The sequence below is a fragment of the Heliangelus exortis genome, chromosome 23 (assembly GCF_036169615.1).
Source record: "Heliangelus exortis chromosome 23, bHelExo1.hap1, whole genome shotgun sequence".
Taxonomy (NCBI): Eukaryota; Metazoa; Chordata; class Aves; order Apodiformes; family Trochilidae; genus Heliangelus; species Heliangelus exortis.
In genome coordinates this window covers 5,967,108-5,994,859 of record NC_092444.1, presented here as the reverse complement: position 1 = coordinate 5,994,859, position 27,752 = coordinate 5,967,108, and the positions used below count along the sequence as shown (strand labels likewise).

The window sequence follows — 27,752 nt, the reverse complement described above, 5'->3', positions numbered from 1 at the left end:
GAGATGCGGGGGGTGCGGGGTCGGTGTCGGTCCAGCAGGGATGGGGGGCTCGGGACCGCGCTGGAGCCCCCCCGGAGCGCGGTGCTGCCCGCGGGATGACTCCCGCGCCTCCCTCCCACCCCCCCCCCCCGGTGCCTCTCTGCTAACGGGTGCAGATGCCCCCGCACACGGTGACGTCCCGGGGGTGTCCCCGCACCCCTGGGGACATCTCCCGGGCGCACAGATGCCCGCGTCCCCATAGCCCCGCGGTGCCATGTCCGCCCGACCCCGGGGCTGTCCCAGCTCCGGGCAGGCCGAGCCGTGCGGGGTTATTTTTGGGCAGTGTCGTGGCAGTGCCAGGGGCCCCAGTCACGGGGGCGGCCACCCCGGCATCGCCCGCATTCCCGCAGCACACGGGGAGCAGCGGCACGGCTCCGCACGGCTCCGCACGGCCCGTCCGCTGGCTGCAGATCGGCAGAGGTAAAACCTTAGCGGGGCCACGGTGTCACCCGGGAACACGCGGGGCAGCTGCTCCCCCCCCTGCCACGCTGCCATCGAAGGGGACATCCCAGGGCAGGGGACATCCCACTGTGGGGGATGCGCCCTATTGGGGTACACCCCGTCCTGGGGTACCCACCAGCCCTGTTCTGAGGGTCACTGCTGCAGGAGATGATCCTTTGCAGGGGACACCCCATCCCGGGGGACAGGGACACCCCACCCTGGGGGACATCCCACTGCAGGGGACACCCCATCCCGGGGGACAGGGACACTCCATCCTAGGGGCTCTGGACGTGCCCACCCTGGGGGACACCCCGCTGCAGGGGACACCCCACACAGCCCTGCTGCCTGCAGCAATGGGATGAGGGGTGCATTTGAAGCAGCCTCAGGCTGCACTGCTCCAAACCTAAAAATAGCAGCTCGTGGGCCCCAGGGCAGGATTCATCCTTTCCGTGGTGCTCATGTGGAGCAGAGCTTTGTGGGGACCCCTGGCACTGGGGTGAAGTGTGGCACCGGGGGGGTGGGTGTCTGTTCTCTACCCTGCAGATGTCCGGAGGCATCTTCTCCCCACTGGGGACCTGCTCGGAGCTGGAGAAGGCGAACTGCCACCCGCTGGTGTGCCTGCTCTGCCAGGAGCCCTACCAGCACCCCTGCCTGCTCGACTGCTACCACAACTTCTGTGCCAGCTGCTTGCGGGGCCGGGCCAGCGACGGGCGCCTGCGCTGCCCTCTCTGCGGGTGAGGGATGGACCCTGCCCGGGGGGACACAGGGACCAGGGCAGGGCTCACAGCCAGCAGCCTCGCTCTACCCTCTGTCCCCAAAGCTGCCCTCACCTGCCCTGCGTGAGCATCCCCATCCACAACCCATCCCCTCCCGTGTCCCCAGGCACCCCTCGGTGGTAAGGGGGGGCACGGGGCTGCCCCCCGTGGACAGGCTCCTGCAGTTCCTGGTGGACAGCTCGGCTGACGGCGAGGAGGACGTGCACTGTGCCAACTGCGACCGCCGCTGTGCCAAGGCGGTGAGGGCTGTGGGGTGGGCAGGGGACCCCCACTGGGGCCGTGCCTGCAACCAGCCCTGCCTTGCCCACACAGGAGCTGGACACCATGTACTTCTGCAACACCTGTGGGCAGCCCCTCTGTGCCCCGTGCCGCGAGGAGACCCACCGAGCGAAGATGTTTGCCCGCCACGAGATTGTCTCCCTCTCCAAACGCACCAAGGACATCCACAAGAAGTGCCGTGAGTGCCAGGCCGTGCCATGCTGCACCACATCGTGCCATGCTGCACCACACTGTGCCATGCCATGTTGCACCATACCATGCCATGCTGCACCATGCCCCATGCTGCACCACACTGTGCCATGCTGCACCATGCCATGCCATGCTGCACCATGCCCCATGCTGCACCACACTGTGCCATGCTGCACCACACCATGCCATGCTGCACCATGCCCCATGCTGCACCACACTGTGCCATGCTGCACCACACCATGCCACACTGCACCATGCCCCATGCTGCACCACACCATGCCATGCTGCACCACACCCCATGCTGCACCACACCATGCCATGCTGCACCACGCCCCATGCTGCACTATCCTTTGCCATTCTGCCCAACGTCCCCATCCCTTGCAGCACTGCATGAGGAGCCCTACATCATGTTCTCCACGGAGAAGAAGTCCATGCTCTGCATCAACTGCTTCAGGGACATGCAGGGGTGAGTGGCCGTGTCCCCCCGCCTGCCCGGTGCCCCGTGCCATGCCGTGACACTCGTGCCCACAGGGAGAGCCGGGCACACTGCATCGACATCGAGACGGCGTACATGCAGGGCTGCCAGCGGCTGGACCAGGCGGTGATGGTGGGCAGGGGGTGGGCTCTGGGCTGAACAGGGGGCACAGTGCTGCCTGCAGTGCTGCAGCTGCCCCTCTGCCCCCGGTCAGGCTGTGAAGGAGCTGCAGACGTCCACGCGTGAGGCCATCGTCCTGCTGAAGGCCATGATCGAGGAGGTGCGGAACAGTGCCAGCGAGGAGGAGGCAGCCATCAACTCCCTCTTCAGCCGTATGCAGGTGGGAACATTCACCCTCTCATCACACCCAGCGCCCATGGGTGGGTGATGCTCGGGGGGCAGAGTTGGGGCTGCAGGAGGGGACCAATGTGGCCGTGCTGTTTGCAGGAGCAGCTCTCTGAAAGGAAAAAGGCGCTTCTGAAAGCTGTGCAGAGGTGAGGAGCCATGGGCTGAGCCCTCTTTCAGGGGTGTCCCCTCCCTCCTGGGATGTGTTGGGGTGCCCTGGGGCTCCCCAGGTTCACCAAGGGCTGTGCTTTGTCCTGCTCTGCTGCAGCCAGCACGAGGAGAAGGAGAAGGCATTCAAGGAGCAGCTCGCCCACCTTGCCTCACTGCTGCCCACCCTGCAGGTAGGGCCCTGGGCAGGGGACAGGCTGCCACCGTCCCCTGGGTGCCATCGGTGACACCCCCTGTACACAGGTTCACCTGGTGACCTGCTCAGCCTTCCTGAGCTCCGCCAACAAAGCCGAGTTCCTGGACCTGGGATACGTGAGTGGTGCTGGCGCTGTGGGGTATCTGGTGCATCCCACTGCAGTGCCATGGGGTGTCTGGTGCTCCCTGAGGTGGTCTGGGCACACAGGCAGGGTTTAGGAACCCCTCACTGCACCTCACTCCTGCCTTTCAGCAACTGATGGAGAGGCTGCAGCGTATCGTCAAGCTGCCACACCGCCTGCGGCCAGCCCAGACCAGCAAGGTAGACCCTGCCCTTCCCCACCACCCCCCTGGGGATGGTCCCCCTCCCACAGCCCCGTACTCACCCCATCTCACCCCCAGATCAACAGCGAGTACCGGGCCGAGTTTGCCCGCTGCCTGGAGCCCCTCCTGATGCTCAGCCCCCGCCGTTCCCTGGTGGGCAGCGCCGGCGGCATCGGTCCCGGCATGGCTGGCACCAACATGTGAGGCACTGGGATGGCTGCCGGGGCCAGGGTGCACCATGCCATGCATCCCACCGTGCCAAGCTTGCTGCCCTTGAGCCTGTCACCTCGGCAGTGGCACGGGGACAGCGTGGGGCAGAGCTGCACTGACAAACGACAGGCACAGGGGCTTCAAGTGACACTTCTGGGAAGCGGGGCTGGCAGTGGAGGGCCCGGGCAAGCTGCACCCCACTGCCCGGCCCCCCAGTGCCATCCCTGGAGGGCTCTGCCTCCACCACCGGGGCCAGCTCCCGCTCGCCCGCACACCCGTGGCGCCACAGCCTCTTTGCCCACCACTATTTTTATCAGAATTTCATGGAAGTTCCCGGCCATTCCTCGCCCAGGATATATTTAGGCCCATTGATGTCACAGCAGCGCCGGCCCTGCCAGGCGCTCCTGGCCGGAGAGGACAAACGGGCACTGCAGCCCCATGGGGACCGAGCCTCTCCCGCGGCGCGGTGGCTGAGCTCCCGGGGGCTGCCGGGGGCAGGGGGAGTGCGGTGCGGCACGGTAGGAGCGATGGCGGGCAGGGGGCTGTGGGCAGCACAGGGAGGGGGAGAAGGGGGAAGCAGTGCCCACCAAGGAGCCAGGAGATGCCAACAGCAGAGGAGGAAGCTCCATCCTTCCCTCTAGAAACCAGAGCATGCCAAGCTCTGCTCCAGCCTTCTCCCTACCACAGCTGGTCCTGAAGCTGCGAAAGAACACCCACCAAAACCTGTGTTTTTTGGGGTGTTGTAAGGCACCTCTGATCCTGGGTACTCAGGCGAGGGAAGGGAGGCAAGGGGCTGGGGAGGTGAGGCTGTGCCAGTGGTGTAGCTTCTGGCCCTCACAGCCACGCCGCTGTCCCCATCCTTGCGCAGGCTCCCTGGTGGCCAATGCTCCAAGACCCTGATGGTGCCCAGCTGCCCCCCTGCTGATGATAAGATGTCCACCAGCCCCATGGTGCGGAAGCCGACGATGCACCGGTACATCAGCACCAAGGTCCTGCTGGCTGAGGGGCGCGAGACCCCCTTCGCCGAGCACTGCCGCAACTATGAGAACACCTACAGGGTAGGGACGGGGCCCCAGGGGGACAGGAGGGGATGGGGGGAGGGAGCTGCTCACGTGGAGCACGCCTCTGGCCCTTGCAGATGCTGCAGACAGAGATCCAGGGCCTGAAGGACCAGGTGCAGGAGCTGCACCGTGACCTCACCAAGCACCACTCGCTTATTAAGACAGAGATCATGAGTGAGATCCTGCAGAAGTCCCTGCAGATGGACGTGCAGATTGCTGCGCACTACTCGGCCGTGGAGATGATGCGCAGTGTCTTCGAGGAGGTAACAGGCATCTGGTGGGGTCCCCCCACGCTGTGCTGTGCCACTGCACACTGCCTGCCTCCCTCTCCCCACTCCAGGTCTGGGAGGAGACATACCAGCGGGTGGCCAACGAGCAGGAGATCTATGAAGGTACCAGAGTGACACCGTCCTGAAGCCCCCATGCCCAGCCCAAGGACAGTCTTGGCCACAGCCACAGCCCACTCCTCTCACCCCCAGCCCAGCTCCATGACCTGCTGCAGCTGCGGCAGGAGAACAGCTGCCTGACCACCATCACCAAGCAGATCGCTCCCTACGTCCGCTCCATTGCCAAGGTGAAGGAGCGCCTGGAGCCCAGGTGAGGGAGATGGGGCAGGGGTTGGGTGGGGCCTGGGGTCCCACCCCGTGGCTCACAACCTTTCTGCCACAGGCTGCAGGAGCCCTGGGAGCCCAGGGAAGAACCAGCCCAGATGCTGCTCAAGATCTGTGATGAAAGTGAAGCAGCTCCAAGGTAGGCAACAGCGAGCACCCCGGAGGCCAAATTCTCCCCTCTGCCCTTTCCCAGCCACTGACCCTGCCAAGGTGCCTTCCCTTCCCCAGGGACACCTCACCCAGTGGCAAGGAGGGGGATCCAGCCAGCCCTGAGGAGGGCTGCAGCCCTGGAGACCCCTCCCCAAAAAGCAAAGAGTGCCACAGGGGCCAGCAGAGCAGCGGGGCTGACGGGGCTGCCCGGAAAGAGCCGACACCATAAAGTGTGTGCACGGAGCTGCCTGGCACTTGTGTCCTGGCTGCTTCCTGTCCCCTCTTGCCATGTGCCACGCACAAAAGCAGAAAAACACCCTGTGCACAAAGCATCTGCAGCACATTAAAAGCCTGGCATGGGGGGTGACTGTTCATCAGAAAATATAATTGTTGTTATACTTTTCTTCTCGCGTGTTAAAAATGAAATAAAAGGGCACAAGTGCACACATCCGCCTGGTTCTGGACAAAACCTGTCAGCCTGGGGCATCCAGCTCCTCTTCACACCACAAAGCTTGCAAAAATGGGGGGAAAACCCCTGGTGTGGGGTAGAGGCAGGAGATCTCTGCAGGGTCTCCAAGTATCCTGTGGATTGTGGAGGCAAAAAGCCAGATGCTGGTAAGGCACTCTGCTCCCATGGTGTCTGAGCCATCTAAAAACTTGCTGACTTTATTTCCCCACCAGGAACAGCCAAAGTTAAGAATTCCTATTTCCATCACATCCCCAGCACTTCAAGACATCTCCAAGTGACCACCAGACAGTAGTTTGCATTATTTTTACTTGGTTTTTTAATGAAAAAAACAACACAAAATCAAAACCTAAACCAAAGCCATTCCCACCAGTGCCCCCTTTCCTGAGCCATCCCACACACCCCACCTGGGAACACTGCCAGCCTGAAGTGTGACCTGCCAAGCAACTCATTTCCATTCCAGCTAGGAAGAAGAACCTAAAACTCAAGAAAACAGTGAACCTCTTTGGTATATAACAACAGAATTATACCACAAAGCTCAAGTAGGAACCATTTCCAAAATGGGAACATTTAAAATAGTGTTAGCTAGTCAAGACTTTTTTCCCCTTTGGAGAATTTCCCTAGAAGCATCTCTTAGTCACGCTGACATCCCAGGTTTTGCCCAAAAAAGCAGGCAAGGATCTCAAGCACTAACACCCTCGGCCAGCCCAGCAGCTGCAATTCTTCCCCAACCCAAAATCCTGGGATTTCTGCAGGACAGAGGCAGCTTTGCAGGATAGGAAGCAGCATGATTTGGAAGCGGGAAGAGGGGACAGGGGTGGTGGGGAGAAGTCTCAGGAAGGCAGCAGCAGCCAGTGGAGCAGAAAGGGCTCCCTGTGAGTGTTAGGGCCTGAGGGAGGCCCAACGGGCCCCCCAGCAGCAGAGGGTGGGCAGGGAGCCCCAGGGGATTATGCAGCCCCAGCTGCTGGCACCAGGCCTAAGGGGATTATGGCTGTGCTGCTGCCCAGCTCGCAAGGTCAAAGCGCTTTAAAATCGGATCAGGCCCCAGGAACGATCAGTGCCTTCCCTGTACAGGAGGGTGGGCAGTCACGCTCCAGAACCACCGGTCCAGAGGCATTTTGGTCCAGTTCAGCAGCTGCAGGAGGGAGCGCTTGATTCTCTTTAGGGTCGCTACAGGCTAAGTTATCTGGAAGATCCCTGAATGTGCAACAAAGGACTTATCTCGAGGAGGACAAACAAGTTTCTGATCTGCTAGTGACCCGTCAGGCTGCCCAGCTCTGCAGCCCTTTGCCAGCTCCTCCTGGGTGGCCGGGAAATCCCAAGGGGCTGCTCCCGGCACCGGCACCACACACCGTGCCTCGGCTCGCGGCGCCCGGAGCTGGGCGTTCGCTCAGCCAGTCTGGCTTTTTCCCACGTTACAGTTCTACTTTGACTCCTTTAATAAAAGGGAGACCCGATGGCACTTTCCTTTTGTACTCCAGGTACTCTTCTCCGAAGAAGTGTATAAGTGTGATCTCCTCCTCCTCAATCCGCTCCCTGAAGAAGCGCCAGGACGCCAGGGTGTAGCCCACCACGCAGACAGGATTGCAGAGTAACACCTGCAGAGACACCAGCAGTCAGTGTCCCTAAAGAAATCCCCCAAAGGAACCTGGGCTGCCCCCTGCCTCACACGCTAATCACCCCGCACCAAGTCTGTCACGAGATCTACACTCTGAAAAGATCCCAGCATCTTTTGTGGGATTTCTTTCTGGGGAGAAATTAGGACTCACAAAGCAGCACGCAGGCAGCTGCTGGGTCCTGCCACCCCAGCTGAGAGCAGTGTCCCAGCTCTCGAGGACTCGAGCACAGATCCTATGAGGAGAGGCTGAGGGAGCTGGGGGTGTTCAGGCTGGAGAAGAGGAGGCTCAGGGGAGACCTCATCACTCTCTACAACTCCCTGAAAGGAGGTTGGAGCCAGGGGGGGGTTGGGCTCTTTTCCCAGGCAACTCTCAGCAAGACAAGAGGGCACAAGAGGTCTCAAGTTGTGCCAGGGGAGGTTTAGGTTGGACATTAGAAAGAATTTCTTTCTGGAGAGGGTGATCAGACATTGGAGTGGGCTGCCCAGGGAAGGGGTGGATTCTCCATCCCTGGAGATATTTCAAAAGAGCCTGGATGTGGCACTCAGTGCCATGGGCTGGGAACCACGGGGGGAGTGGATCAAGGGTTGGACTTGATGATCTCTGAGGTCCCTTCCAACCCAGCCCATTCTATGATTCTATGATTCTCTGGAGGGCCCGTGTGTGACCTCACTGCTCCACCTGCAGCCTTCATGGTCTCTCTCCAGAGAAATAAAGCCAAACACCCACCAGCAGCCAGCCACAAGGAGTGCAACTAAAGCAGTGCTGAGTTTAGCTCAGCCTTTGCTGGGGCCCTGGGTGCTCCTTGAGGGAGCTTTCCTTGCCACCTGGCATGGGACCCACATTTGGCAAGAGCGAGGTTGAGTCTGACTGCTTATGGAAACATTTTGGACACCACCTTTGGCATCTCATGATGGTGTGGGGCAGTGTCAAGAAGAAAGACCCAAGCTATACAATGAAAGTATCTGAGCACATTGTGCACAATACCTGTGTCCCGATGCTCCAATAAAACCATCCCACGTACGAGGGGTGACGGAACCACCCGTACACTCCACTTGTCACCAAAGTGTGAGTCTCAGACTTCTCGTTCTGGACAATGTGGTTGAAGTTGGAGCCAGCAGTGAGCATGGCAGCTTTCCTCAGGCAGTCCCCAAAGATCACCATCAGCAGCCCCACAGTACTCAGCCAGGTGATCTGCTTCAGCTCTGCAAGGGAACCAGGATGGGTCACACAGGTCCTGCTCACCCACGGGGATCACGGGGGGGCAGGGGTGGGGGGGTTTCCCCCTCATCTCAAAGCATGGCAACATGTAACACATGCCCAGTGTTCCACATCCCGTGGTCCCACACCAAAACCCATAAAAATAGCATTGGTGCCATGGAGCCACCTTCAACGTGGCATTAGCATGTCCTTGAGATGGATTGACCTGGAAGGAGCCCGGCTTAGTGGTGTAAGCTCACTGCGGGGAGCTCTGCAGCCCATGGCAAAGAAGGGAAGGAGAACATCTCCCCTCTCCCAAAAAAAAAAAACAAAAGAAACACCCCAGACTGGGCAAAAGTAACAGGTTTTGCCAAACTGATTTTATCACAGGTCAAAAGTGGTACAGATGTAACTGAAGCATTGCTCTTTGTACCACCACAGTGGACTGAAAGACGCAGCCAGGGAAGGGCTGAGGCCTCACTACACAGTGTGTCAGAGCACGGGGGGCACTCCTGCCACCCCCCCCCCGACACCAAAACCGAGAGGATTTGAGCGCAAAGAGACTAAAGCCATGTCAAAGCCTCCTCTGCTGCCAGCACTTCAGCTATGGGGGGACACCAGCGCTTTGCTGCCAGAGGGGTTGATCCCAGGAGAGCCCTGAGAGCCGAGCAGAGGCAGGGCAGAGCAGGGTGGCTGGCAGGGTGCCATACCTGGGAAGAGAAACTTCTCCAGTGTGAACTCCACCCAGGAGGAAAGGGCAGCCAGGTTGTACTCGAAGCTGTGGTTGAGCAGGAAGGAGTCCAGCGAGAGGCTGCGCGGGTTGTTGATGGCCGTCACCAAGTACTCCGAGTAGTGGAAGAGGGAGAGGGAGCACATGTACCTGGGGTGGAAGGTGGGGAGGGAAGGTTTGGAGGTCCGGGGGCACGGCACCCCCAGCTCCCCCGGCCCGGCCCGGCCCTTACCAGCCGAAGTGGCGCCAGGCCGAGCGGCCGGCGCTGAGCAGCAGCCCGCAGCCGAAGGCGAAGCCCAGGAAGCAGGCCCGGACGGCGATCTGCGAGCAGAGGGAGGGGGGAGAGAGCGCTGCTGCTACCGGGGCCCTTCCCCGGGCCCGCTGCCCCCTGCCCCGCAGCCTCCCCACTTCCCCGGGGGGTCTCCCTCCACCCGACGCCTCCCGAGGGTTTCCCCCGCCCCGCCGCCCCCCTCCCACCCCGGGCTCTCCCGCCGTCCCCGCACCTTGTAGAGCGGCCGCGGGTAGAGCAGCAGCAGCGCCGCGTTAACGGCCGCCACGTGCAGGGCCAGCGCCAGGCGGCCGCGCAGACCGGGGGCAGCCAGCAAGGCGGCGGGGGAGCCCAGCGCCACCGGCAGCGCGGCCACCGAGGCGCCCAGAAGGAAAGCGGCCAGGCTGGCGCGGCCCTCCCGGCCCAATCGCCCCCGCCGCGACACCTCCGCTGCCGCCGCCGCCGCCATCATGGCGGCCCCGCCCCGCCCGCGTCGCCCGGGAAACGACGGCGCGACTCTCGCGAGAGCTCCGCCCTCCGCATGCGCCCTGCTGGGGAGCGGCCGGTGCCGGTTCCGGTCCGGTTGCGGTGCCGCCCGTGGGGGTGGCTTGGTGTCACACGTCGCTTCCTCCCCCTTCCGGGAGCTGTCCGGGTGTCCCGTGCAGTGAGTCAAACTTCCCTCAAAAACCGGTGTCGGGAACTCGCTGCAGTGCTCAGGGACCCCGGGAGAAGTCGTGGGGAGAGGGACAGAGCGGGGACCGCGCGTTGCAATCATAGAATCATAGAATTAGCTGGGTTGGAAGGGACCTCAGAGATCATCAAGTCCAACCCTTGACCCACCGGTGCGGTGCCACTGAGTGCCACATCCAGTCTCTTTTTAAATGTCTCTAGGGATGAAGAATCCACCACCTCACCGGGCAGTCCATTCCATTGCCTGATCACCCTCTCCGTAAAAAAATTCTTTCTGATATCTAGCCTAAATCTCCCCAATAAAACCTCCCAAACCGGAGCTGCTGCTGCTGCTGCTCAGGACAAAAACCCGACACCCGTTTCATTCCAGTCAACAACAACAGACTTTATTGATGCCACAGGATTCCTTAAATAACTTAAATGTGCACAGAGAAACTACCTAGAGATGTCAACGAAACGGTCAGAGACATTCAGCACGACGCCGGGGCGCGTTGCCCGTCCCCGGTGTCGCGGTCAGCTTTGGTGTGCAGTGGTGGGACAGACCGGCGGGTGGGACACAGCGGCACAAACACCGGCGGCCTCGCACATCCCTGGGGCCGCCGCGCGCGCCCCCGCCCCGCTCCGGCACGGGGCTGTGAACGGGGCTCACGGAGTGGGCGATGAGTGAGCGGGAAGGTTCCCGGGGGCTTTCGGGAAGGTGAAGCCACCTAAAGCACGAGGTCTATGGCGCTAAACCGATCAACAGCAAAGCAACCGCACCGCCGCGGCAGCTCCGGCGGGCAAAGGCGCGAGGCCCCGGCGTGGGCCGGACACGACACAAAGAGGAACCTGGACGTTTTGGCGGGCGAGGGGTGCGGGAGCGCGGGGCGGGATCACTGCTGGGCAGCCTGCTGCAGCTGTGCCTGCCTCTTGGCCTTTGTCTGCAGGTACCGGCCCTTCCCCTCCTCGAAGCGCCGCTTCTCATCCTCTGTCTCCGTCTGCCGGCGACAGAAAGACAGCGGAGCCGCTGGTGTTAGGAGTCCTGGTGCAGAGCAGCTCTGCCAGGCACACTTGGGAGGGAGGGAACTGTGCCTCCCCCTCAAGAGAATGTAAAGGAAGACCCACGGTCTGTGAAACGGGTGTTTTGACAGCGAACGTACAGCGAGCCAACACAGTGCTCGGAAAGGCTGATGAGCACAGCGCAGGGGGAGACCCATGTGGGTTAAAATATTAAACAAGAAACAGCCCCCAGGCAGCAGCGCTGCATCAGCAAAGCCCTGCCCAGATCAGGAGAGCCAAAAATAGGCAGGAGGCTGGGAGTAGAGGTCATGCAGGGATGGGGGACATCACTCAGGGTCTCCTCCCACTTGGGCAGGAGGGAAAGCTGCTGTGTCCCCCCCCCCAGACTGCCCTCAGCCACCAGAAAGCAAACCCCTCGCTTGTCCACACTGGCAATTTTCAACCAGAAGACATTTTTAAAAAAAACACCCTGAAGCCTGCTCCAGCAAGGCTTGTTCATCCACACGTGTTTCTGCTGAATAATTCAAAGGAAGAGCGTTTGTTGGCCAAAAGAGCTGGGTGGGATCTGCCCTGGGAGGGTTTAACTGGGCTGGCTGGCAGCCAGAGAGCTCTTACCAGCAGCTGTGGTACAGGCAGGGGCTTCCCCTCCTTGCTCAGGGAGACGTAGGTGAAGAAGGCGCTGACGGCACGGTACCGCTCCCGGGGCTCGTCCACAAATGGGTCAGCATCCACAAAAACTTCAATTTCCATGGATTTATTGCTCGTGAAGGTCATGCGCCCTGAAATGGTGATGACACTGCCTGCAACGCAGAGAAAGGCTGGTTAGGCAGAGTTTCTGGACACAGGGTAGGTCTAACAGGGACTAAATTTCATTGCCAGCACCCAAAGGTGCCAGACTGAAGCTCCTGCCACCACCCCCATCACCTTTTTTGATCTTCTCGTGGAAGTTGATGGCATCCACTGAGGCAGTGACAATGTTGGTCTTGCAGTGGCGGGCAGCCACAATCCCAGCGACCTCATCCATGAGCTTCATGGTGACACCTGGGGAGAGGCAGAGAGCCTGGTGTCAGGGAGGCCAGAGGGGTTTGGGATGCAGCTGGATGAAGTGTGGCCAGGTGGAAATTACTCCAGCAAATCACAGCCGTTGTATGCTGAGGGTTTATAACCTGAGAACTGCAATTTGTGAGATGAAGACCAAATGGTAGGGGTTACAGTTTCCACTCCTGTGCTGGGGGGAAGCCAGAGCAGTGCTGTCTCACCTCCGTGCACGAAGCCCAGCAGCGTGCAGTCTGATGGTCCCACCAGGTGGATCAAGCTGGACTGGCTGTAGCCCACAGTGTGTGGCTCTGGTCAGAGAGAGCAGAGAGGAGGTCAGGGATGCTCAGCCAGCACCACAAGCTGCCATGCCCCTGTCTTAAACCATCTGAAGGGAGAAAAATGGGGCTGGCTTGTCCAAAACCGAGGTGTGTTCAAAGCAACATTTCATCAGCCCTGAGAAGTCCTGAGAGCAGAGTCCATTCCCACCTGACAGGCTGCCTCCTCCCTTGGATACCCACCCATCACTTTTATTCCAGCTCAGCTTGTTTCTTCTTTTAAAGCTCTCAAAGAGCCCAGAAGCAAACGGGAGTGAACGGGAGCCTTACCTTTTGTCTGCCTATCTGTGAGCAGGGAGAACAGAGGGGAAAAAACATTTGAGTGACTTTCATCCCACATCACCCCCCAACATTTCCCCATCCCTGGCAAGCCACCAGCCACTTGCTCCTTCAGTTCATATCAGAGCTGCAAGAAGCCAGGGCAATACTTTCAGTAGGAAAGAGATCCCCAGGTACCCCCAGCTCCTCCCCATAGTTCATCCTCCCCCTCAAACATCAGGCAATGAACCTCTTGCTAAAAACTGACTGCAGAGCAGGGCTGCAGCTACGGAGTGTGCAGAACCCTTACCCAGCACTTGTGTTACCCACGTGCCCCCCTCCACAGCTCCAAAATCCCATCCCCAAAACAGTGTTTGGGAGCATGCACTCCCAGCCACGGGTGCTTGGTGTCAGCCAAAGTTATCCTGGGGACCAGTTTATCCTCCCAGCTCCGCTGGGACATTTCCACAGGCCATGCACCACCTGTATTACCTGGATTGATGACAGGGAAGATCAAGTCACCATTTCTCTGCTTAGTTTCCAGCCGATCCAGCTTTTGCTCCTCATATCGCTTCTTCCCCTCATCCTCCTGCTCCTTCCTTGCATACTGGAAGGGAAGGATGGCAACAGTGGGGTTGGCAAAGCCACCGGCACAGCCAGGAGTGCCAACAAGGCCAGGTTAGTGCTGTGTCCCTGGAGAGGGTGGCCTCTGGTTTTCAGAGAGCAATGCAAGCCATCCCTACCTGGATGGGGGGAACCTCAACGACCTTGTTCACGTTCTTGAGGGACAGTGGCACATACCACAGCGTTGCCTTGTTCGTCACCTTCTTGGCTCCTGCAGGAGAAGAGGGCACCATTGATGCCAGCAGCACTTTGCCTGCAGCCAGCACGGGGGTTGGCCATGCCCCCTGCCCTGCCAGGTCCTGCTGGGCTTTGGCTCAGAGCAGGTGTGACACTGTGCTTTTGGGAAGGCTTCCCAGCAAGCGGAACTGGTTGCCACAGCAACAGCAAGAAAAGGGCCTTTTTCAGGGCCATGGCCAGCAAATTAGGCAGGAGGAGCTATGGCAGATTTTCCTGTTCTTCACTAAAAATGATCAACTCAGCCATACCCCCACGGGGAGCCTGCCTGGCTGCCCTGCCCAGAGCCCCCCCTCCTTACCACCTCCAGCACTTGCAATAAAAATGGCAAAATCTCCCCCACCCCAGCTGCTGGCAATGGTGTGCAGAGGAGGAGAACACTGCTGCAAGCTCTCAAGCTCGTCGTGGTTACTCCTGGAGTTTTGGGACAGAGCCACTGCCAGGCACTCACCTGTTAAAATGTTTTCTGACATGACATTGACCTGGACCTCCACGGAGTGCCGGGACGTGTAGGTGATCTCGGCACTGACGTTGGCCACCTCGCCGATGCACACCGGGGACAGGAAGTCCGTCCGCTCCACCCGCGCCAGCGCGGCCACGCAGGGCTCCTGGGGATGGAGGACAGGGAAGGCAGCCAGGACACACTTGAGTCTGGCACTGTGGCTTCCATCTTATCAGCTGGTGGCTGCATTTCCTCCCCACCCGTAACTGACACTGGAGCTGCCTCTGACTCGCTCCTCGCGGGAGTCAAAGCACCATATAAAAAAATAAAATTTCTGCCCCTAAAACACAAAGCAGGATGCTTCTTGGCCACAGGGGCCATGCTCTGGCAGCAGCCGGAGCCACGGGTGGTTTGCACGCAGGAGCAAATGCTTCTGGTGTTGAGGGGATGACTGGGCAGGCCCCTAGGGATGCCCGGTGGTCCCAGGGAAACCCCTGCTCCCAGCAGACCCCTGTGGGGAGGTTGGAAAGTTACGGAGCTGGAGCCTGTCGGGTCCAGACCCTACTCACCCCGGCCTGGGAATTGCAGTGGCGGGTGCTGATGATGGCTCCCGCCTCCTCAATCATCTTCAGGATGGTTCCTCCATGGACATTGCCTGCGACGTTGGCATCGTCCGGGCGCATGATCCTGCCGAGGAAGGATGCGGGAGTTCACATCTGCCTGACCCCGCCAGCCCATGTCCCGGTGCGGCCGCCCGGAGGCACGGCTCGGGCCCTACCGGATGAGCTGCCGGGACATCTCCCCGCCGGTGCCTGCAACGTCACCGGCGATGCCTGCACGTGGCTTCCTGCGCACGGCGGGGAAACCGCCCCAAACCCTGCGGGGAGCGGAGGGAGGCACCGCTGCTCTGCCGGGGCAGCCGCCCCTCGGCTGGAAAACGGAGGCCCTGCCCACCCTCCCGCACCGGAGCAAGGGCAGGGTGCTGCTCTGCGGTGCACGGCTGCAGCAGCGTCACCAACGCGGGTAGCGTGTCTGGAAAGGGCAGCGATGTCGGTGCAGGCGGTGTCAAGTGCAGGCGGTGTCTGGTGCAGGCAGCGGTACCGGCAGCCCTGCCGGTAGCATCCCGGTTGCAGGCCGGCCCCCGGCCCTACAGCTCCCTCGCCCGCCGCATCCCGGCCCTGCCCGGCCCTCCCCGCCCTCCCCCGGCTCCCCGGCAGCGGGCGGCGCGGCGGGGCCGTACCTGGACACCTGAATAGCGGCGGGCCCCGCGCCCGCGGCCCCCCGCTCCGACATGGCGGCACCGGCGCCCCACCCGAGCCGGCGATGCAGCACGCGGGACACGCCCCCGCACCGCCCTTTGGCGGGCAGCGCCTGGACACGCCCCCGCCGGCAAGGGGCGGGACCTGCACTTCCTGCCGGCACCGCGCGGGGACGCAGTGGGGATCGGGGGCAGCACCGGTACCGGGACAGCTGGGGGGCTGTCTGGGCGGCTGTGCGAGCCCCACCGGGACACGGGACCCCTCTTCCCGCCGGTGTGCCCCGCGATCGCTAGTCCGTGCCGACACCCCCCCACGGCGCAGCAAGGAGATAGGGACACCGGGTTATGCCAAGAGCCCGACGATGTCCCCGTGGGGGTTGAGAGACGCCCGTGGCGGTCTTGTCCCTCGCGCAGCTCAGCGTGGGGTCGGGGGACACACGGTCGGGCGCTCCGGTCCCGGTACCGCCGCCCTTGCGGGCGCTGTCCGCGGTGCTGCTGCCGCCGCTGTCCCTGGTGCTGACACGGGGAAGGCGTACAGACCTGCCCGCCGGTCCCGCCGCTTTTCCCCGCGGTGCCGGGACCCCCACTATCAGTCCCTCCACCCCGAAGGCAGGGAAGCCCACCCAACATCCCCGTGCAGGGCACGGGACCGGCAGCGCACGTTGGCTCTGCCGGAGGAGCCCGTCATGGCTGTGCCTCCCGCGTGTGCGGGTGAAGGGGACACCCGTGTGGCGGGGAGGAACCGCGGACGGCAGCCGCAGCAGCCCGGTACCGGCTGCTGTTGGGGTCCCTCCGGGCGTCCCGCGGTCCCGGCCGCAGCCCCGCAAAGCCCAACAGCCCTGGCAGGCTCCGGCAAGAGCGGCGCGGGGTCCCGGGCAGCTGCCGCGCCGTCGGACGGGGCGGGCGGAGGGGCGGCCCCGGGATAGGAGGAGGAGGAGCCGGCGGGGCCGGGGGGCGGCGGGGCAGCAGCGCCGCGCAGTGCCAAGCGGCGGCCGGTGCCGCCGCCCGGTGCCGCCGGTGCCGGTGCCGGGATGGCGCTGGAGCGGGCGCTGCTGGCGGCGCGGCAGGGCGACGTGGAGGCTCTGCGGGGGCTGCGGGCGGCCGGGCTGCTACGGCCGGGGCTGCGGGACGCCCTGGGCGCCTCCCCCGCACACCATGCCGCCCGCGCCGGCCGCCTCGCCTGCCTCCGGTACTTGGCGTCCGAGGCCGCACTCCGAGGGGACGCGCGGGCGCGCAACGGGGCCACGCCGGCCCACGACGCCGCCGCCACCGGCAACCTCGCCTGTCTCCAGTGGCTGCTCACGCAGGGGGGCTGCGGAGTGCAGGTGCGAGCGGGGTCGCGGGGGGGACTGGGGAGCGGGCAGGACCCCCGAGAGCGCAGAAAACCGGGGAGGCTTTCCCTGGTCCTGTGTGGGTGGTGGCGGGGAGACGGTTGGAGCCCGGGTCCCCGTCGTGCAGAATGGGTGGCAAATGGCGGGACCCCCGGCATCCCGGACGACACACAGAACCTCCGGTGCCCCGGCCCCTCCCGGGGTTACACAACGGCCGAACCGGGCGGTAAGCGGCTTGCCCCGGGACCGAGCACTGACGCCATGTGATGGGCCGGCGGCAGAGGCAGCGGAGGGGCTGGGAGCGGGGATTAAGCGGGAAGGACGCGGTCAGCAGCTTCGGCGACCTCCTGGCTGGGGGCCAGCTCTGCCCTCGGCCCACAGAGCCTGGAGGGAAGCAGAGTGGCAGCACCGTGGAGCTCCATGATGAGCCTCCCTAGACAGGGGCTGCCCACCACTAGCAGAACGAGGGGGGATTTGTGCTGCACTCTCTGGGAAGGCAGACACACTTGTCCCGTGCCTGTCCCCTCCCCTGGTCCTGCTCTGGGCAGACAGAACCCTTACCTGAACCAGGCCACCCTCCGTGGGGGATGCCCCGTGGCCACCTGTGGTCCCCCAGTGCCAATGGCCACCCTGCTTCCTCTTGCAGGACACAGACAACTCTGGTGCCACCATCCTACACCTGGCAGCCCGCTTCGGTCACCACGAGGTGATTGACTGGCTCCTCCGCTTCGGGGGCAGTGATCCCACAGCAGCAACCGACACGGGAGCACTGCCCATCCACTATGCTGCAGCCAAAGGGGATTTCCCTTCCCTGCGACTCCTCTTGGGACACTGCCCAAGGTAACAGCCCCTACCTCGCCTGCTGGCAGTGTGGGCCAACCACCTACCAGCAGGAGAGGGGCTGGCAGGGGAGCAGGGTGCCCACTGCCACCCCATCCTTCCCTTCAGCCTCTGGGCAGGGTGCCAGCACCGGGGACGGACGCCACAGCTACCCTTGTCCCCAGGCTCCAAGGGCAACGTTTTATCAGGCCGAGCAGCTGGCTGCACCTTCTTTATGGCCTGGAGAGAAAGGGCAAGGAGGATAGTGGTGAGCGCTGGCAGAATTATTGCCACTGGCATCCGGGCCGGCTGCCGAGGCTCCTGGCATAGGGTGATAACACAGCGGCCTTTGTCTACCCACTGTTATGTAAATGGATTAGGCTGTCCGCCGAGGAGAGGCCACTCCTCGGACTGGAGGCCACCTTTCTGGTTGTCCATGGCTGTGGGCATTACTACTGGCAGCAGACCCCTTAGCCAGCACCGCTGTGGCAGCATCCACCCTTCACCTCCCGAGCAGGACCCGAGGCCGGGCTGGTTCCAGGGGTAGCAGCATGGCAGCTTCCCAGGGCCACACTGCCAATCCTCTCTGCGGGGCTGTGGAGACGATTAGGTGACCCCTAATCTGATTTCCCATGGTGGGACAAGGCCACTAGAAATAACCCATTGCTCTGGCCAAGGCGGAGATGAGGGATGCGCTGCCAGGCCACGCCTTGCCTAGCAGGGTCAGGAGCTGTGGATGTGAGGAGTTGTGCAGCTCTCCCACATCCAGGGGGGTACCAAGGCAGTGGAAGATGGGCTGGGGCTCAGCATCCATCTCTCTCTGGGTACCGCAACCCCATGCTCCAGCCTTCCCACCAGGCAGGGCCAGCTGTGAGGTCCCAGTATCCCCGTGGCACCCACCGCCCACATCCTGCTCACCATCCACAGCTTCCTCAGCCCCAGGTGTGCCAGCACCACCCCACGGATTCAGCCCCACCACAGCCCATCTCCAGCTCAGCTGCAACCACACTCAGTGCCCCAGTGTGGCACGGCACTGCCGGCAGCCCTCCCACTTTGGCTTTCACACTTTTTGCTGGGGTTGCTCCACTGCCGTCACCACCTTCCCCCTGAATTATTTAGGGCTGGCCCCGCTCCCAGCCCTGCGCTTGCCCGAAGGCTCTGTTACAGCCACGAAATCCAATCCCTGGGTGCCACCATGGGACGCTGGTGCTCCCAGCCCACCTTCACAGTGACCCCATGGGGTCCTGGGCAGCTGGTGGCCCAGTGTGGGGTCCAGCCATCTGGCAAAGCAGTTTACCGGCACTTGCCCAAGTGGCTTAACCCCCTCCCGATTAGTGGGACACGGCAATCAGGGGCTGACCGTGTGCCTGTACCCCTGCCACCCCCTGAGACCAGCCCAGCCTGCTGCTGCCCCAGTCCTGGCCCCTGTCCTGGCTCGGGGAGCCACGGTGTGCCGGCCTGGTGTTGTGGCACTGTAGGGCAGGCGTCCTGCAGCACAGCGTGGCAAGGAAGACAGCGGTGGCCATGGCCGTCTCACAGTTACAGGGATCAATTATTAAGGGCCCGTGATCATTGCGATAACAGAGCAGAGTATTTATTGCTCTTTCTTTTTTAAATATTCAGCAGGGTTTTTTTTATGGGCCGCTTAATAAAACAGCTTCCTGCACAGTGGGGATGCAGGATGTGGGGCTGGGGGATGCAGGGATATGGGATTTGGGATGCTGGATGTGGGCTGTGTGATTCAGGATGCGCAGTGCAGGACGTGGCAATGCCAAGGGCCCCCCAGGGCAGTGGGGGTTGTCTCAGCCCAGCAACGGGGCTGGAGCAGGACAGTGGGGCTGGAGTAGGGCAGTGGGGCCAGCCAGTGCCATGGGGCATCTCGGCCTTTCCCTTGGGCTTCCCCGCAGCCGGTGCTGCCTAAGCTGCTTATATAAAACTACTGCAAAATGGCAGTGTCCAAAAACAGCCGGAGGAAGGAGCTTAGACTAAGTGGGCTGATTAACTTAGTGACCTCCCGCCACAGGGCCTGTGCGGGGAGCCACACAGTGGATAGCACCCAGCCCACCCTGCCCACCCTGCATGTGTGTCCCACGTGCCCCTCTGTGTCCTCACATCCCTGTGACCCACATGTCTCCTGCACCCTGTGACCCCCACCCCGGTGCACTGCTGGTAGCCACGGGTGACGGGTGCTGTGCCCTGCTTGCAGCACACTGAGTGCCCAGACCAAGACAGGGGCCACCCCACTGTACCTCGCCTGCCAGGAGGGTCACCTGGAAATCATTCAGTACCTGGTGCAGGACTGTGGGGCCGACCCCCACGCGTGTGCCCACGACGGCATGACCCCGCTCCACGCTGCTGCCCAGATGGGCCACAACACTGTCATCGTCTGGCTGGTAAGCAGTGGCCAAGCACGGCATGGTGGTCTGGCAGTAGGGTGTGGTGGCATGGCACGGTGCTGGTGGTGCTGGCACTCAGCCCACCCACCTGTGCAGATGAGCTTCACATCCGTGAGCCTGTCAGAGCAGGACGCCGAGGGGGCCACAGCCATGCACTTTGCTGCCAGCCGTGGCCACACCAAGGTGCTGAGCTGGCTGCTGCTGCACGGTGGGGAGATCACTGCCGACGGCTGGGGCGGCACACCACTGCATGATGCCGCTGAGAATGGAGAGCTGGAGGTGGGTGTTGGTGTCTGGCAGGGTGCCAGGCGTTGGGGTCTTCCTCCAGCCCTGCCATGCACCCCTCCTTCTCCTCAGTGCTGCCAGATCCTTGTGGTGAATGGTGCCGACCTCAGCATCCGCGACCAGGATGGCTACACAGCGGCTGACCTCGCTGACTACAACGGCCACGTGCACTGCGCCCAGTACCTGCGCACGGTGGAGAATATGGTATGGCAGCACTCGGGGAACGTGGGTAGACCCCTGCCACCCCCACCCCTCCGTCTGACTGCAGCTGTGCCAGCAGAGCCTGGAGCACCGTGTGCTGTCGCGAGACCCCTCGGCAGACGGGGAATACCGACAGCCTGACTCGGGCATGTCGTCACCCAACACCACGGCGTCAGCACCCCAGGCACGCTTCGAGGTGGGCTCCCCTGCCAGCACCCTCTCCAACTACGACTCCTGCCACTCCAGCCAGTCCAGCACCGGGGAGAAGAGGGGCGGCCCCCCAGGGGCCCCCACCGCCCGTGAGTGCAAGGCCGGGGGGCACAGGGCAGGGGGCACAGGGCTGGCTCCCCCTGACCCCCTCCCCTGTGCAGGGGTGCCCGAGCCGGCGCTGGTGGACATGCAGGCCTACATGGACATGCTGGACCCTGAGACGCGGCCGCGGGGCCGGGGGCCAGCGGGCGAGAGGCACCCCCTACCTCCACCCCCCGCCTTCCCCCCCCCGCCGCCACCGCCCCCCGCCGGCCGGCCACCCCCACCACCCCCTGACTACCCCGCACCCATCCCCCCCGCCGCCCCCCACACCGCTGACATCTACGTGCGGGCCAAGAACAACCTGCGGCACGTGGAGCGCCAAGCACTGCGCCAAGAGGTACGGCCCTGTGTACAGCCCCTCCTGGCCATGCAGCTCAGGGGACGTGCCACACGGGGGGTGAGGTACTGCAGGACACCCCTGGGGAGCTGTGAGCTCGATGGCACCAGGAGGGGACGGCCATGGCTTGAGGCCACATGTGTCTGAGGTGACACTGGTAGTGAGGCCACATGAGCTAGGGACAGTGATGTTCTGGTGCCTCACGGCACCGAGCAGCCTAGCCACACCACCGTAGCTGGCACAGGCCAGTGTGCACGGCAGCCGTCACAGCCATGCCAACATGTCCCCAGCGGTGCCACCACCACCGCCAAACCGAGCTGGGCGTGGGCAGCTGCACAGGTGTAACCCGAGCACCCGGCTCCGGTGTCCTCCGCACCACAGGTGTCGGGTGGCACAGCCGGCACTGCCAGGAGCTGAGAAGGCTCAGCCGGGTGCGCAGGTAAGAGGGGTGCAGCCCCCTGGGCGGGCAGGGGGCATAGGACACGGTGGGCTCGGGATGCCCAGTCCCCTGGCCATGGCTGTCACCACCCCACTGGGGATGGGAGCTCCAGGCACAGCCACGGCCAGGGCACTGGCAGAGACTAGCACTGCGGGGACAGTGGCACATGGAAGGGGTCTGGTAAAGCAGTGAGTGCCAGGTCAAGTGGGGCTGGGGACCCCAATGTGCTGATACACAGCCCTGGCTCATTAAGGCTTCTGGGGGTAACAGCCCTGCCCAGGCTGCAGCTGGGCTGTCCTGGGGAGGTGGTGGTGTGTGCCAGCCCAGTGCAGGTGCCCCATGCAGGGGCCTGAGGACACAGACCCTCACACCGGAGCTGGCAGGGTCTGCCAGAGCCAGGCTGGCCGTGGTGCCTGCCACAGTCAGAGCAGGAAGCTCCGAGCTGGAGCTTGTTGATTCAGCTGGGGCCAGAGGCAATTGCCGGCATTCTCCAGGCAAACCCATGGGCGGAGGTGGCACAAGGAGAATTGCAAACAGTGGGGCCCCTGGCACAGGGAGCGGGGCCAAGCCACCGCAGAACCCCAAAACCGGGGAGGGGGCACAGCCCCTGCAGCACTGGCACTTGGCAATACGACCCACAAAGCCGCTGTGGTATGTGCCGGGGTGAGCCGAGGCTGCGCTGCCCAGGAGCCCCACTCAGAGGGGTTTGGAGCCGGGCCCCGGCCTGTGGGATAAGCTCCCAGTAATCCGCGGGGCCAGGGCTCGGCACTCCTGTTCCCAGGGGGTTATCCTGGGGGAGGCTCGGCCGGGCTGATGGCCACCAGCCACGGGGCCGCAGTGCCAGGTGCTGACAGCACGTGCTGCCACTGTGGCACACAGTCCCCGGTGCAGCCCACTGCCACGCAGACCCCCGCAGCACATGCTGTCCATTCCCCCCAGCCTGGCTCCTGCCCCTCAGCCACCCCGGGCAGGGGTCCGTGCTGAATCACACTCCCGGTTGCAGTTGGCATCGCGTGAGAGCAGCCCCGAGGGCCTGCGCCGGGCCGACTCCACCCGGCGCTCCAGGACATTCGGCAAGCAGCCGAGCACCGGCGACTACTACAAACACCTGGGGCACGGCACAGGCGAGCAGCCCAGCTCCCGGCGGATGGCTCACAGCGAGGAGGTGAGATCAGCCAGCACAACGAGCTCACTCTTGGCTTGGTGACACCAGCACCGGACAACACGTGCCACAATCTCTTGCAGGCATCGCCCATCTCGGCGGACACCATGCGCAACGGGGAAAACAAGCCTGGCACTGAGCTGCCGCCACCACCACCACCCCCGCCACTGCCCGAGGCTGCCTGCCCACCGCCCCCGCCACCCCCACCGCCAGCCGAGACCGCCACCGGACCCCGCCGCTCCTCCTCCTCCACGGGAAGTAAGTGACAGGGTGCCGTGCGGGCATGGGGACCAATCCCGGGCACCATCCCGTTGGCTGCACCACAGCGTCAGCCGCCCCGGCGCATCTCCTGCTGCGGCGCTCCAGCCGCACAGCTCCTGACGGCCTCTCTGTCCTTCTCTCCTCCGGTGTCGGCGTGGGGGCCCCCATGCCCGCCCGCCCCCGCCTGCTCTCACTGCTGGCCGCTTCTCTTCTCTCTTGTCTCGCGGTGGCCAAATCCTTCCTCTGCCACGCGCCCTGCGCCGCCTCTCTGCTTCTCTCCCTAGGAGGAAAGGCGCTCAGGCAGATGAAGAGTAAGTACCACAGCCCCACGTCCCCCTGCGCTGGGGGCACGGCTGGAGGGGCCCAGCTGGCACCATCCTGTGCCAGAGCCACCGGGCATCGATGGCTGTCGGGGCTGCCCGCAGCCCTGCTGCCTCTTGCTGCCTGCTGAGCGCTCGCTGCCGCCTCGCCAGGCCGGGGTGCCACGTGGTGCCCTGAGTGCCGGCGCAGGGCTGTCGAAGCCGGTGGGCAGGGCTGGGCAGGCAGAGCCCCCCTGGCCCCAGGCACAGAGGGGCCTTTGTTCACGCTCAGCCGGCCGGCGTGACCCTGCCACGTGAGTGCCCGGCCGCTCCACGGCTTGGCTGCCGCTCGGCCCCCACTTTATTAGCGCCGGCTCCCAGGGCAGGGGGTCTCAGCTGGCGCTGGATGGCAGCTCAGTCCTGCTGGGCCCTCAGCACACACAGCCCTCGGGCCCCAGCACAGCCAAGCGGGGCAAGCGGGGAGCAGTCTCTGCCTTGGCGAGGCACCATGGGCCATTAGGGACCTGCACATGGCTGGCACGGACGGTGGGTGATCGTGGGGTGGGCAGTGCAAGGCGTGGGCATCACTGGTGGCACAGCTGTGCCCCAGTGCTGGTGCCATGCAGCCCCTGGGGCTGGCAGTGGGGATGGCTCTGGCTGCTGGGGGTCCAGGGTCCCTGGTGAGGCAGCATGGGGCCATCCTGCTGTACTGGGGCTGTTGGCAGTCATGGACCCCTCCCTCTACGGGCAGGTCATGCTGTGGGGTGGGGGGCACTCAGTGAGGATGTGCTGGTGCTGGAGTGCTGCTCTGGTGGGGTCTCATGGACCCATGGAGCTGAGTGCCAGATAGCTGGTCCCATGGACCAGGGGTGCTGAGTGCTGGTAAGCTGCTCCGATGGGGGTCCCAGAAGCTTCTGGGTGTTGGGGCAGTCAGAAGGCCACCCCATCACCCGCATGCCCCATGAGTCAGTAGGGAGCTGGGGGGCAGGGGGCTGCCGGTAGCGAGGCCCTCACTACCTACCTTGTGTCCCCCTAGGCACCAAGTCCTTCAACATGATGTCCCCCACCGGTGACAACTCGGAGCTGCTGGCCGAGATCAAGGCTGGGAAGAGCCTCAAGCCGACGCCGCAGAGCAAAGGCTTCACCACCATCTTCTCCGGCAGCGGCCAGGCAGGGGCCAACGTAGGTGTTGGCTGGGGGCCCGGGGGGCCAGCGGCACGGCGCGGTGCGGTGCGGCATGGCGGGCATCCACCCTCCCTCCCTCCTTCCTCGGCAGGCAGAGTCGCCGGTGTCCTCCCCGTCACCCACCAGGACGCCCACTCCACCGGCCAGCCCCGAGGCTACCGGGCCGCCACGCTGCCTGGCCGGGGGCTCGCCGGAGCCGGTGCTGAACGGGAGTTCGCCGGTGCCGGCGGCGGGTGCCGGGACGGCGGCGGAGGCGGAGGCTCTGGTGCCGAGCCACGACGAGCAGGGCCGGCCCATCCCCGAGTGGAAGCGGCAGGTGATGGTGCGCAAGCTGCAGCTCCGCATGCAGGAGGAAGAGGAGCAGCGGCGCAAGGTATGGAGGGTCCGGGGGCGCAGCGGCGGCGGGCGCGGTGCGGGCAGAGCCCGGAGCTCAGGAACCGGCGAGACGGCGCGCGCGGCATCGCCCTCGGTTGCGGGGGGCTCCTGTGTGCCGGGACCCCCTACCCATATGCAGGGGCGTTGCGCCCCGGGGGTGCGGCGCGGCGCGGCCTCAGCAGCCCCTTTGCCCTCTTTCCCGCCGCAGCCCGGGAGCCCCTCGCCGCCCCGCGGGAGCCTCTCGCAGCCCCCACGTCGGGGCAGGCCGCCCGCCCGCGGGGGCATGCCGGGACCCTCCGGGCAGCCGCTGCGGGAGGAGGACGTGCGGTGCTTGGAGAGGCAGCTCGGGAGCCTGCGGGTGATGCACGGGGCGCCGCGGAAGGAGCCGCCGCCGCTGCCCGCCGCCCCTCCATCCCGCCGCCGGGCCCGGGCCCGTCCGGAGCCGCTTGCCCGCGGCAGCCCCCCACCCCCGACGCTGCCAGCCACCCAGGGGGCTCCTGGGGCGTGCGGAGCAAAAGGCAGCCCTGGCGCCCAGCTCGACGCCCGCCGCGAGATTCTGGGCTGCGGCGTCTCGGTGCGCAGCCTAAAAGCCAACTACGAGGGGCCGGGGATGGTCCCCGCGCCCCTCCCCAGGGTCAGCAAGCGGAAGCGGGCGCAGGCTCTCGACAGCCCCCGCCGGCCCGTCCTGGAGGAGGAGTACGGGGACGGGGCACCGCGGCGGAGCCGGCCGCCACCGACGGAGCCCAGCCCGCCGCGGGAGCGCGCAGAGGCGCGCAAGGAACGCGCCGTCTTCCTCTTCCTGGAGCACTGGAAGCAGCGGGCGGCGGCGGGCGGGGAAGAGCGGCGGCGGCGGGCGGGGAGGCGGCGGCCGGCGGCGGGGCGGCTGCTGGCCCGCTGGAGGAGCGTAGCCCGCCGGGTGCCGGGGCGGCAGATCCGACGGCTGAGCCGCTCCACGGGGCTGTACTGGCCCCAGCACTTCTTGCCCCACGTTGGCGGCTCGCCCATGCCCTATGACAGCCTCCCACTCGACCTCTTCATGCTGGGCTACTTCCAGCTGCTGGAGATGCCGCTCAGCCCCGATGAGCGGCGGTTCCGCCACCTCCTCTGCTACGAGATGTTCGACCGGCTGGGCAGCCACAGCTGGCACCGCGTCCGCCACTTCCACCGTACAGCCCTTGAGCAAGTCGAGGCTGGCCACCGCTGCTGGCTCGACGGCTTCGAGGACCTCGTGCAGGAGTTTTTTGGGGACAGCCCCCCCGCAGTGGCAGAGAGCCTGCCAGAGCCCCACAGCATGGCCCTGGGAGGGGCGGGGGCAGCGGTGCCCATGCCAGTGCCAGAGCTGGGCGAGTTCAGCGAGGAGGATGTCTGCCGCTTCATCGATCGCAGCTTCTCTTTCTGGAAGGAGAAGGAGTCGGAGATGTCCGACACCTGAGCCAAGCAGGATGCTGTGGGCTGTGCTGCAGTGTAGCATGGGGCTGGCCGGGAGCCGGTGCCAGGGCCAGCAGGACCCTGTGCCTGGATGTGCTCAGCTGCCTCTGCGGCTCTGGCAGTGCCGTGGTTTGGCGGAGGGCTCGGTGTTGGTTTGCGCGGCCCCGGGCCGAGGTTGTGCAGTGTGCTGCTTGCCGTGGCTGTGTGTTGTGCCAGGGGTGCAGCGCTGGGGCTGCACCCCCTTCTGCTGTGGTGTTTGTGGTGCCGGGGCGGCGTGGGCCCCCACGTGTCAGAGCAATAAAGCTGTGGTGAGCTGCGAAGGGCTGCCCGCGCCGCGCACTCCTTCCTCTTCCCCACGCCAGGGCTGATGTCCGCAGGCTGCGTTCCGCCTGCTGGGAAGCTCCACCACCACCATGCTGGGAGGCCGCCAGCAGGATGTGGTGCCATGTGCCAGGGTGATACTTGCTGCCCCACAGTGCCGGTGGCAAAAGTGGGCTGCTAGCAGTGCCAGTAACCTGGCTGTTTGTTACAGGAGAAGGAGGAGGAGGCACGCCTGGCCAGCATGCCGGCCTGGAGGAGGGACATCCTGCGCAAGAAGCTGGAGGAGGAGAGGTGAGCCAGGGCCAGGGGCAGCCGCGTCAGCCGGCCACCCCTGAAGCTCCTGTAACCTCACTATTCCCTTTGCCTTCACAGGGAACAAAAACGGTGAGTGCTGCAAGTCCCTTCCCTGGGCGGGCATGTGGGCACAGCGGCTCCAGTGACCACAGTGCCCCCTGCCCTCTGCTGCTGAGCAGGAAAGAGCAGGAGAAGCTGAAGCGGGAGGAGGAGGAGAAGGAGAAGGCGCAGTCAGAAAAGCTAAGGACTCTCGGGTACGATGAGACAAAGCTGGCGCCCTGGCAGCGGCAGATCATCCTCAAGAAGGGGGACATAGCCAAGCACTAGCCACACCTCGCCACGCCCTGGCTCTTCGTGGCGGAAGGAGGCTGGCAGGTCCCGCCACGCACCGGGACACGCCTCGGCACCCTCCTCCCGCCGCGGACAGCCACGTAGCCCAACCCAGAGGAGCCCCCACCGCCGCCCCAGGCACCCATAGCCCCCGTCCCGCTGCCGCCAGCCCACCACCACCCTGTGCTGCCCTTGGCTAAGCGAGCTGCCGCGGCATAGGGCACCTGGCTCCTCACTTGCCGCACTGCCTGGCTCCCCATGCTCCCCGCTGGCACCTCTCGCCATTGCGGCCCCTCCCACCCCTGGAGCTGCTGGAGGCTGGCTCCCAGCTCGCCTCCTGCCCAGACCACCTGCCTTTCCAGCAATTAAAACAATAAACCCCGCCAGCGGTGCCCCGCGCCTTCCTGGGGCTGCCCATGCCACCCCCTGGCACCGTCAGGGTGCCCCCATCACTGGTACTACCCCCCTCATCATCCCATCACCTGCAGTGGCCGCAGAACCGGTGGTGACCCCGATACCAGCAGGGTCCTGGCGCAGCCCTGGGAAGGAGGGCCAG

The 27,752-nt window shown here is 64.2% G+C and overlaps 4 protein-coding genes across 12 annotated transcripts; 2 read left to right on the top strand and 2 right to left on the bottom strand.

Annotated features, from left to right (window-relative positions):
• The first annotated feature begins 3 nt into the window (after nt 1-3).
• On the top strand, nt 4-5,711 carry RNF207 (ring finger protein 207). 2 transcript variants are annotated; one of them, XM_071766964.1, is made up of 18 exons: nt 4-459; nt 1,024-1,214; nt 1,363-1,495; nt 1,569-1,713; nt 2,109-2,190; nt 2,256-2,331; nt 2,414-2,539; nt 2,647-2,693; nt 2,813-2,885; nt 2,956-3,024; nt 3,161-3,229; nt 3,310-3,431; nt 4,310-4,499; nt 4,580-4,765; nt 4,843-4,894; nt 4,982-5,099; nt 5,172-5,252; nt 5,342-5,711. In XM_071766964.1, the coding sequence occupies exons 2-18, from the start codon at nt 1,024-1,026 to the stop codon at nt 5,490-5,492; spliced, it is 1,911 nt and encodes a 636-aa protein (XP_071623065.1). In that variant the 5' UTR covers nt 4-459; the 3' UTR covers nt 5,493-5,711. The 2 variants fall into 2 exon arrangements, with proteins under 2 accessions (XP_071623065.1, XP_071623066.1); XM_071766965.1 differs by having other exon boundaries at nt 323-459; nt 4,664-4,765.
• A 310-nt stretch (nt 5,712-6,021) lies between these two features.
• On the bottom strand, nt 6,022-10,053 carry ICMT (isoprenylcysteine carboxyl methyltransferase). Its single transcript, XM_071766978.1, has 5 exons — nt 9,779-10,053; nt 9,508-9,596; nt 9,256-9,425; nt 8,333-8,550; nt 6,022-7,327 (listed from the first exon to the last, which is right to left on the bottom strand). Exons 1-5 carry the CDS (start codon nt 10,013-10,015, stop codon nt 7,145-7,147), a joined length of 897 nt encoding a protein of 298 aa, XP_071623079.1. The 5' UTR covers nt 10,016-10,053; the 3' UTR covers nt 6,022-7,144.
• Nucleotides 10,054-10,592: 539 nt separating this feature from the next.
• ACOT7 (acyl-CoA thioesterase 7) lies at nt 10,593-15,524 on the bottom strand. Of its 3 annotated transcripts, none has more exons than XM_071766975.1 (10): nt 15,404-15,524; nt 14,733-14,850; nt 14,173-14,329; nt 13,607-13,698; nt 13,356-13,470; nt 12,876-12,890; nt 12,492-12,578; nt 12,157-12,273; nt 11,848-12,032; nt 10,593-11,210 (listed from the first exon to the last, which is right to left on the bottom strand). In XM_071766975.1, exons 1-10 carry the CDS (start codon nt 15,454-15,456, stop codon nt 11,106-11,108), a joined length of 1,044 nt encoding a protein of 347 aa, XP_071623076.1. In that variant the 5' UTR covers nt 15,457-15,524; the 3' UTR covers nt 10,593-11,105. The 3 variants fall into 3 exon arrangements, with proteins under 3 accessions (XP_071623076.1, XP_071623078.1, XP_071623077.1); XM_071766977.1 differs by lacking the exon at nt 15,404-15,524 and adding an exon at nt 14,942-15,326; XM_071766976.1 differs by lacking the exon at nt 12,876-12,890.
• Nucleotides 15,525-16,371: 847 nt separating this feature from the next.
• ESPN (espin) lies at nt 16,372-27,579 on the top strand. 6 transcript variants are annotated; one of them, XM_071766955.1, is made up of 15 exons: nt 16,379-16,746; nt 17,399-17,592; nt 19,778-19,964; nt 20,064-20,246; nt 20,325-20,456; nt 20,533-20,752; nt 20,825-21,102; nt 22,545-22,706; nt 22,787-22,961; nt 23,249-23,275; nt 24,300-24,445; nt 24,540-24,821; nt 26,784-26,863; nt 26,945-26,956; nt 27,046-27,579. In XM_071766955.1, the coding sequence occupies exons 1-15, from the start codon at nt 16,453-16,455 to the stop codon at nt 27,191-27,193; spliced, it is 2,520 nt and encodes an 839-aa protein (XP_071623056.1). In that variant the 5' UTR covers nt 16,379-16,452; the 3' UTR covers nt 27,194-27,579. The 6 variants fall into 6 exon arrangements, with proteins under 6 accessions (XP_071623054.1, XP_071623055.1, XP_071623056.1 ...); XM_071766956.1 differs by lacking the exon at nt 23,249-23,275; XM_071766953.1 differs by lacking the exons at nt 26,784-26,863; nt 26,945-26,956; nt 27,046-27,579 and adding an exon at nt 25,032-26,571 and having other exon boundaries at nt 16,372-16,746.
• The last annotated feature ends 173 nt before the right edge of the window (nt 27,580-27,752 follow it).

What these genes read in the sequence shown, in the direction of transcription:
- ESPN (XM_071766953.1), top strand. Translation starts at nt 16,453, where the DNA reads ATGGCGCTGGAGCGGGCGCTGCTGGCGGCGCGGCAGGGCGACGTGGAG. An exon ending in CTCTTGGGACACTGCCCAAG is followed by an intron (nt 17,593 to 19,777) that starts GTAACAGCCCCT and finishes CCCTGCTTGCAG; the next exon opens with CACACTGAGTGCCCAGACCA. An exon ending in TGCGCACGGTGGAGAATATG is followed by an intron (nt 20,457 to 20,532) that starts GTATGGCAGCAC and finishes CTGTGCCAGCAG; the next exon opens with AGCCTGGAGCACCGTGTGCT.
- ICMT (XM_071766978.1), bottom strand. Translation starts at nt 10,015, where the DNA reads ATGATGGCGGCGGCGGCGGCAGCGGAGGTGTCGCGGCGGGGGCGATTG. An exon ending in GGAGAAGTTTCTCTTCCCAG is followed by an intron (nt 8,551 to 9,255) that starts GTATGGCACCCT and finishes GTTCCCTTGCAG; the next exon opens with AGCTGAAGCAGATCACCTGG. An exon ending in ATTGGAGCATCGGGACACAG is followed by an intron (nt 7,328 to 8,332) that starts GTATTGTGCACA and finishes GTGTCTCTGCAG; the next exon opens with GTGTTACTCTGCAATCCTGT.
- ACOT7 (XM_071766975.1), bottom strand. Translation starts at nt 15,456, where the DNA reads ATGTCGGAGCGGGGGGCCGCGGGCGCGGGGCCCGCCGCTATTCAGGTG. An exon ending in GCCGCTATTCAGGTGTCCAG is followed by an intron (nt 14,851 to 15,403) that starts GTACGGCCCCGC and finishes CTTCCTCGGCAG; the next exon opens with GATCATGCGCCCGGACGATG. An exon ending in TGCCTGTACCACAGCTGCTG is followed by an intron (nt 11,211 to 11,847) that starts GTAAGAGCTCTC and finishes TGTCGCCGGCAG; the next exon opens with ACGGAGACAGAGGATGAGAA.
- RNF207 (XM_071766964.1), top strand. Translation starts at nt 1,024, where the DNA reads ATGTCCGGAGGCATCTTCTCCCCACTGGGGACCTGCTCGGAGCTGGAG. An exon ending in GGACATCCACAAGAAGTGCC is followed by an intron (nt 1,714 to 2,108) that starts GTGAGTGCCAGG and finishes CATCCCTTGCAG; the next exon opens with CACTGCATGAGGAGCCCTAC. An exon ending in ACTATGAGAACACCTACAGG is followed by an intron (nt 4,500 to 4,579) that starts GTAGGGACGGGG and finishes TGGCCCTTGCAG; the next exon opens with ATGCTGCAGACAGAGATCCA.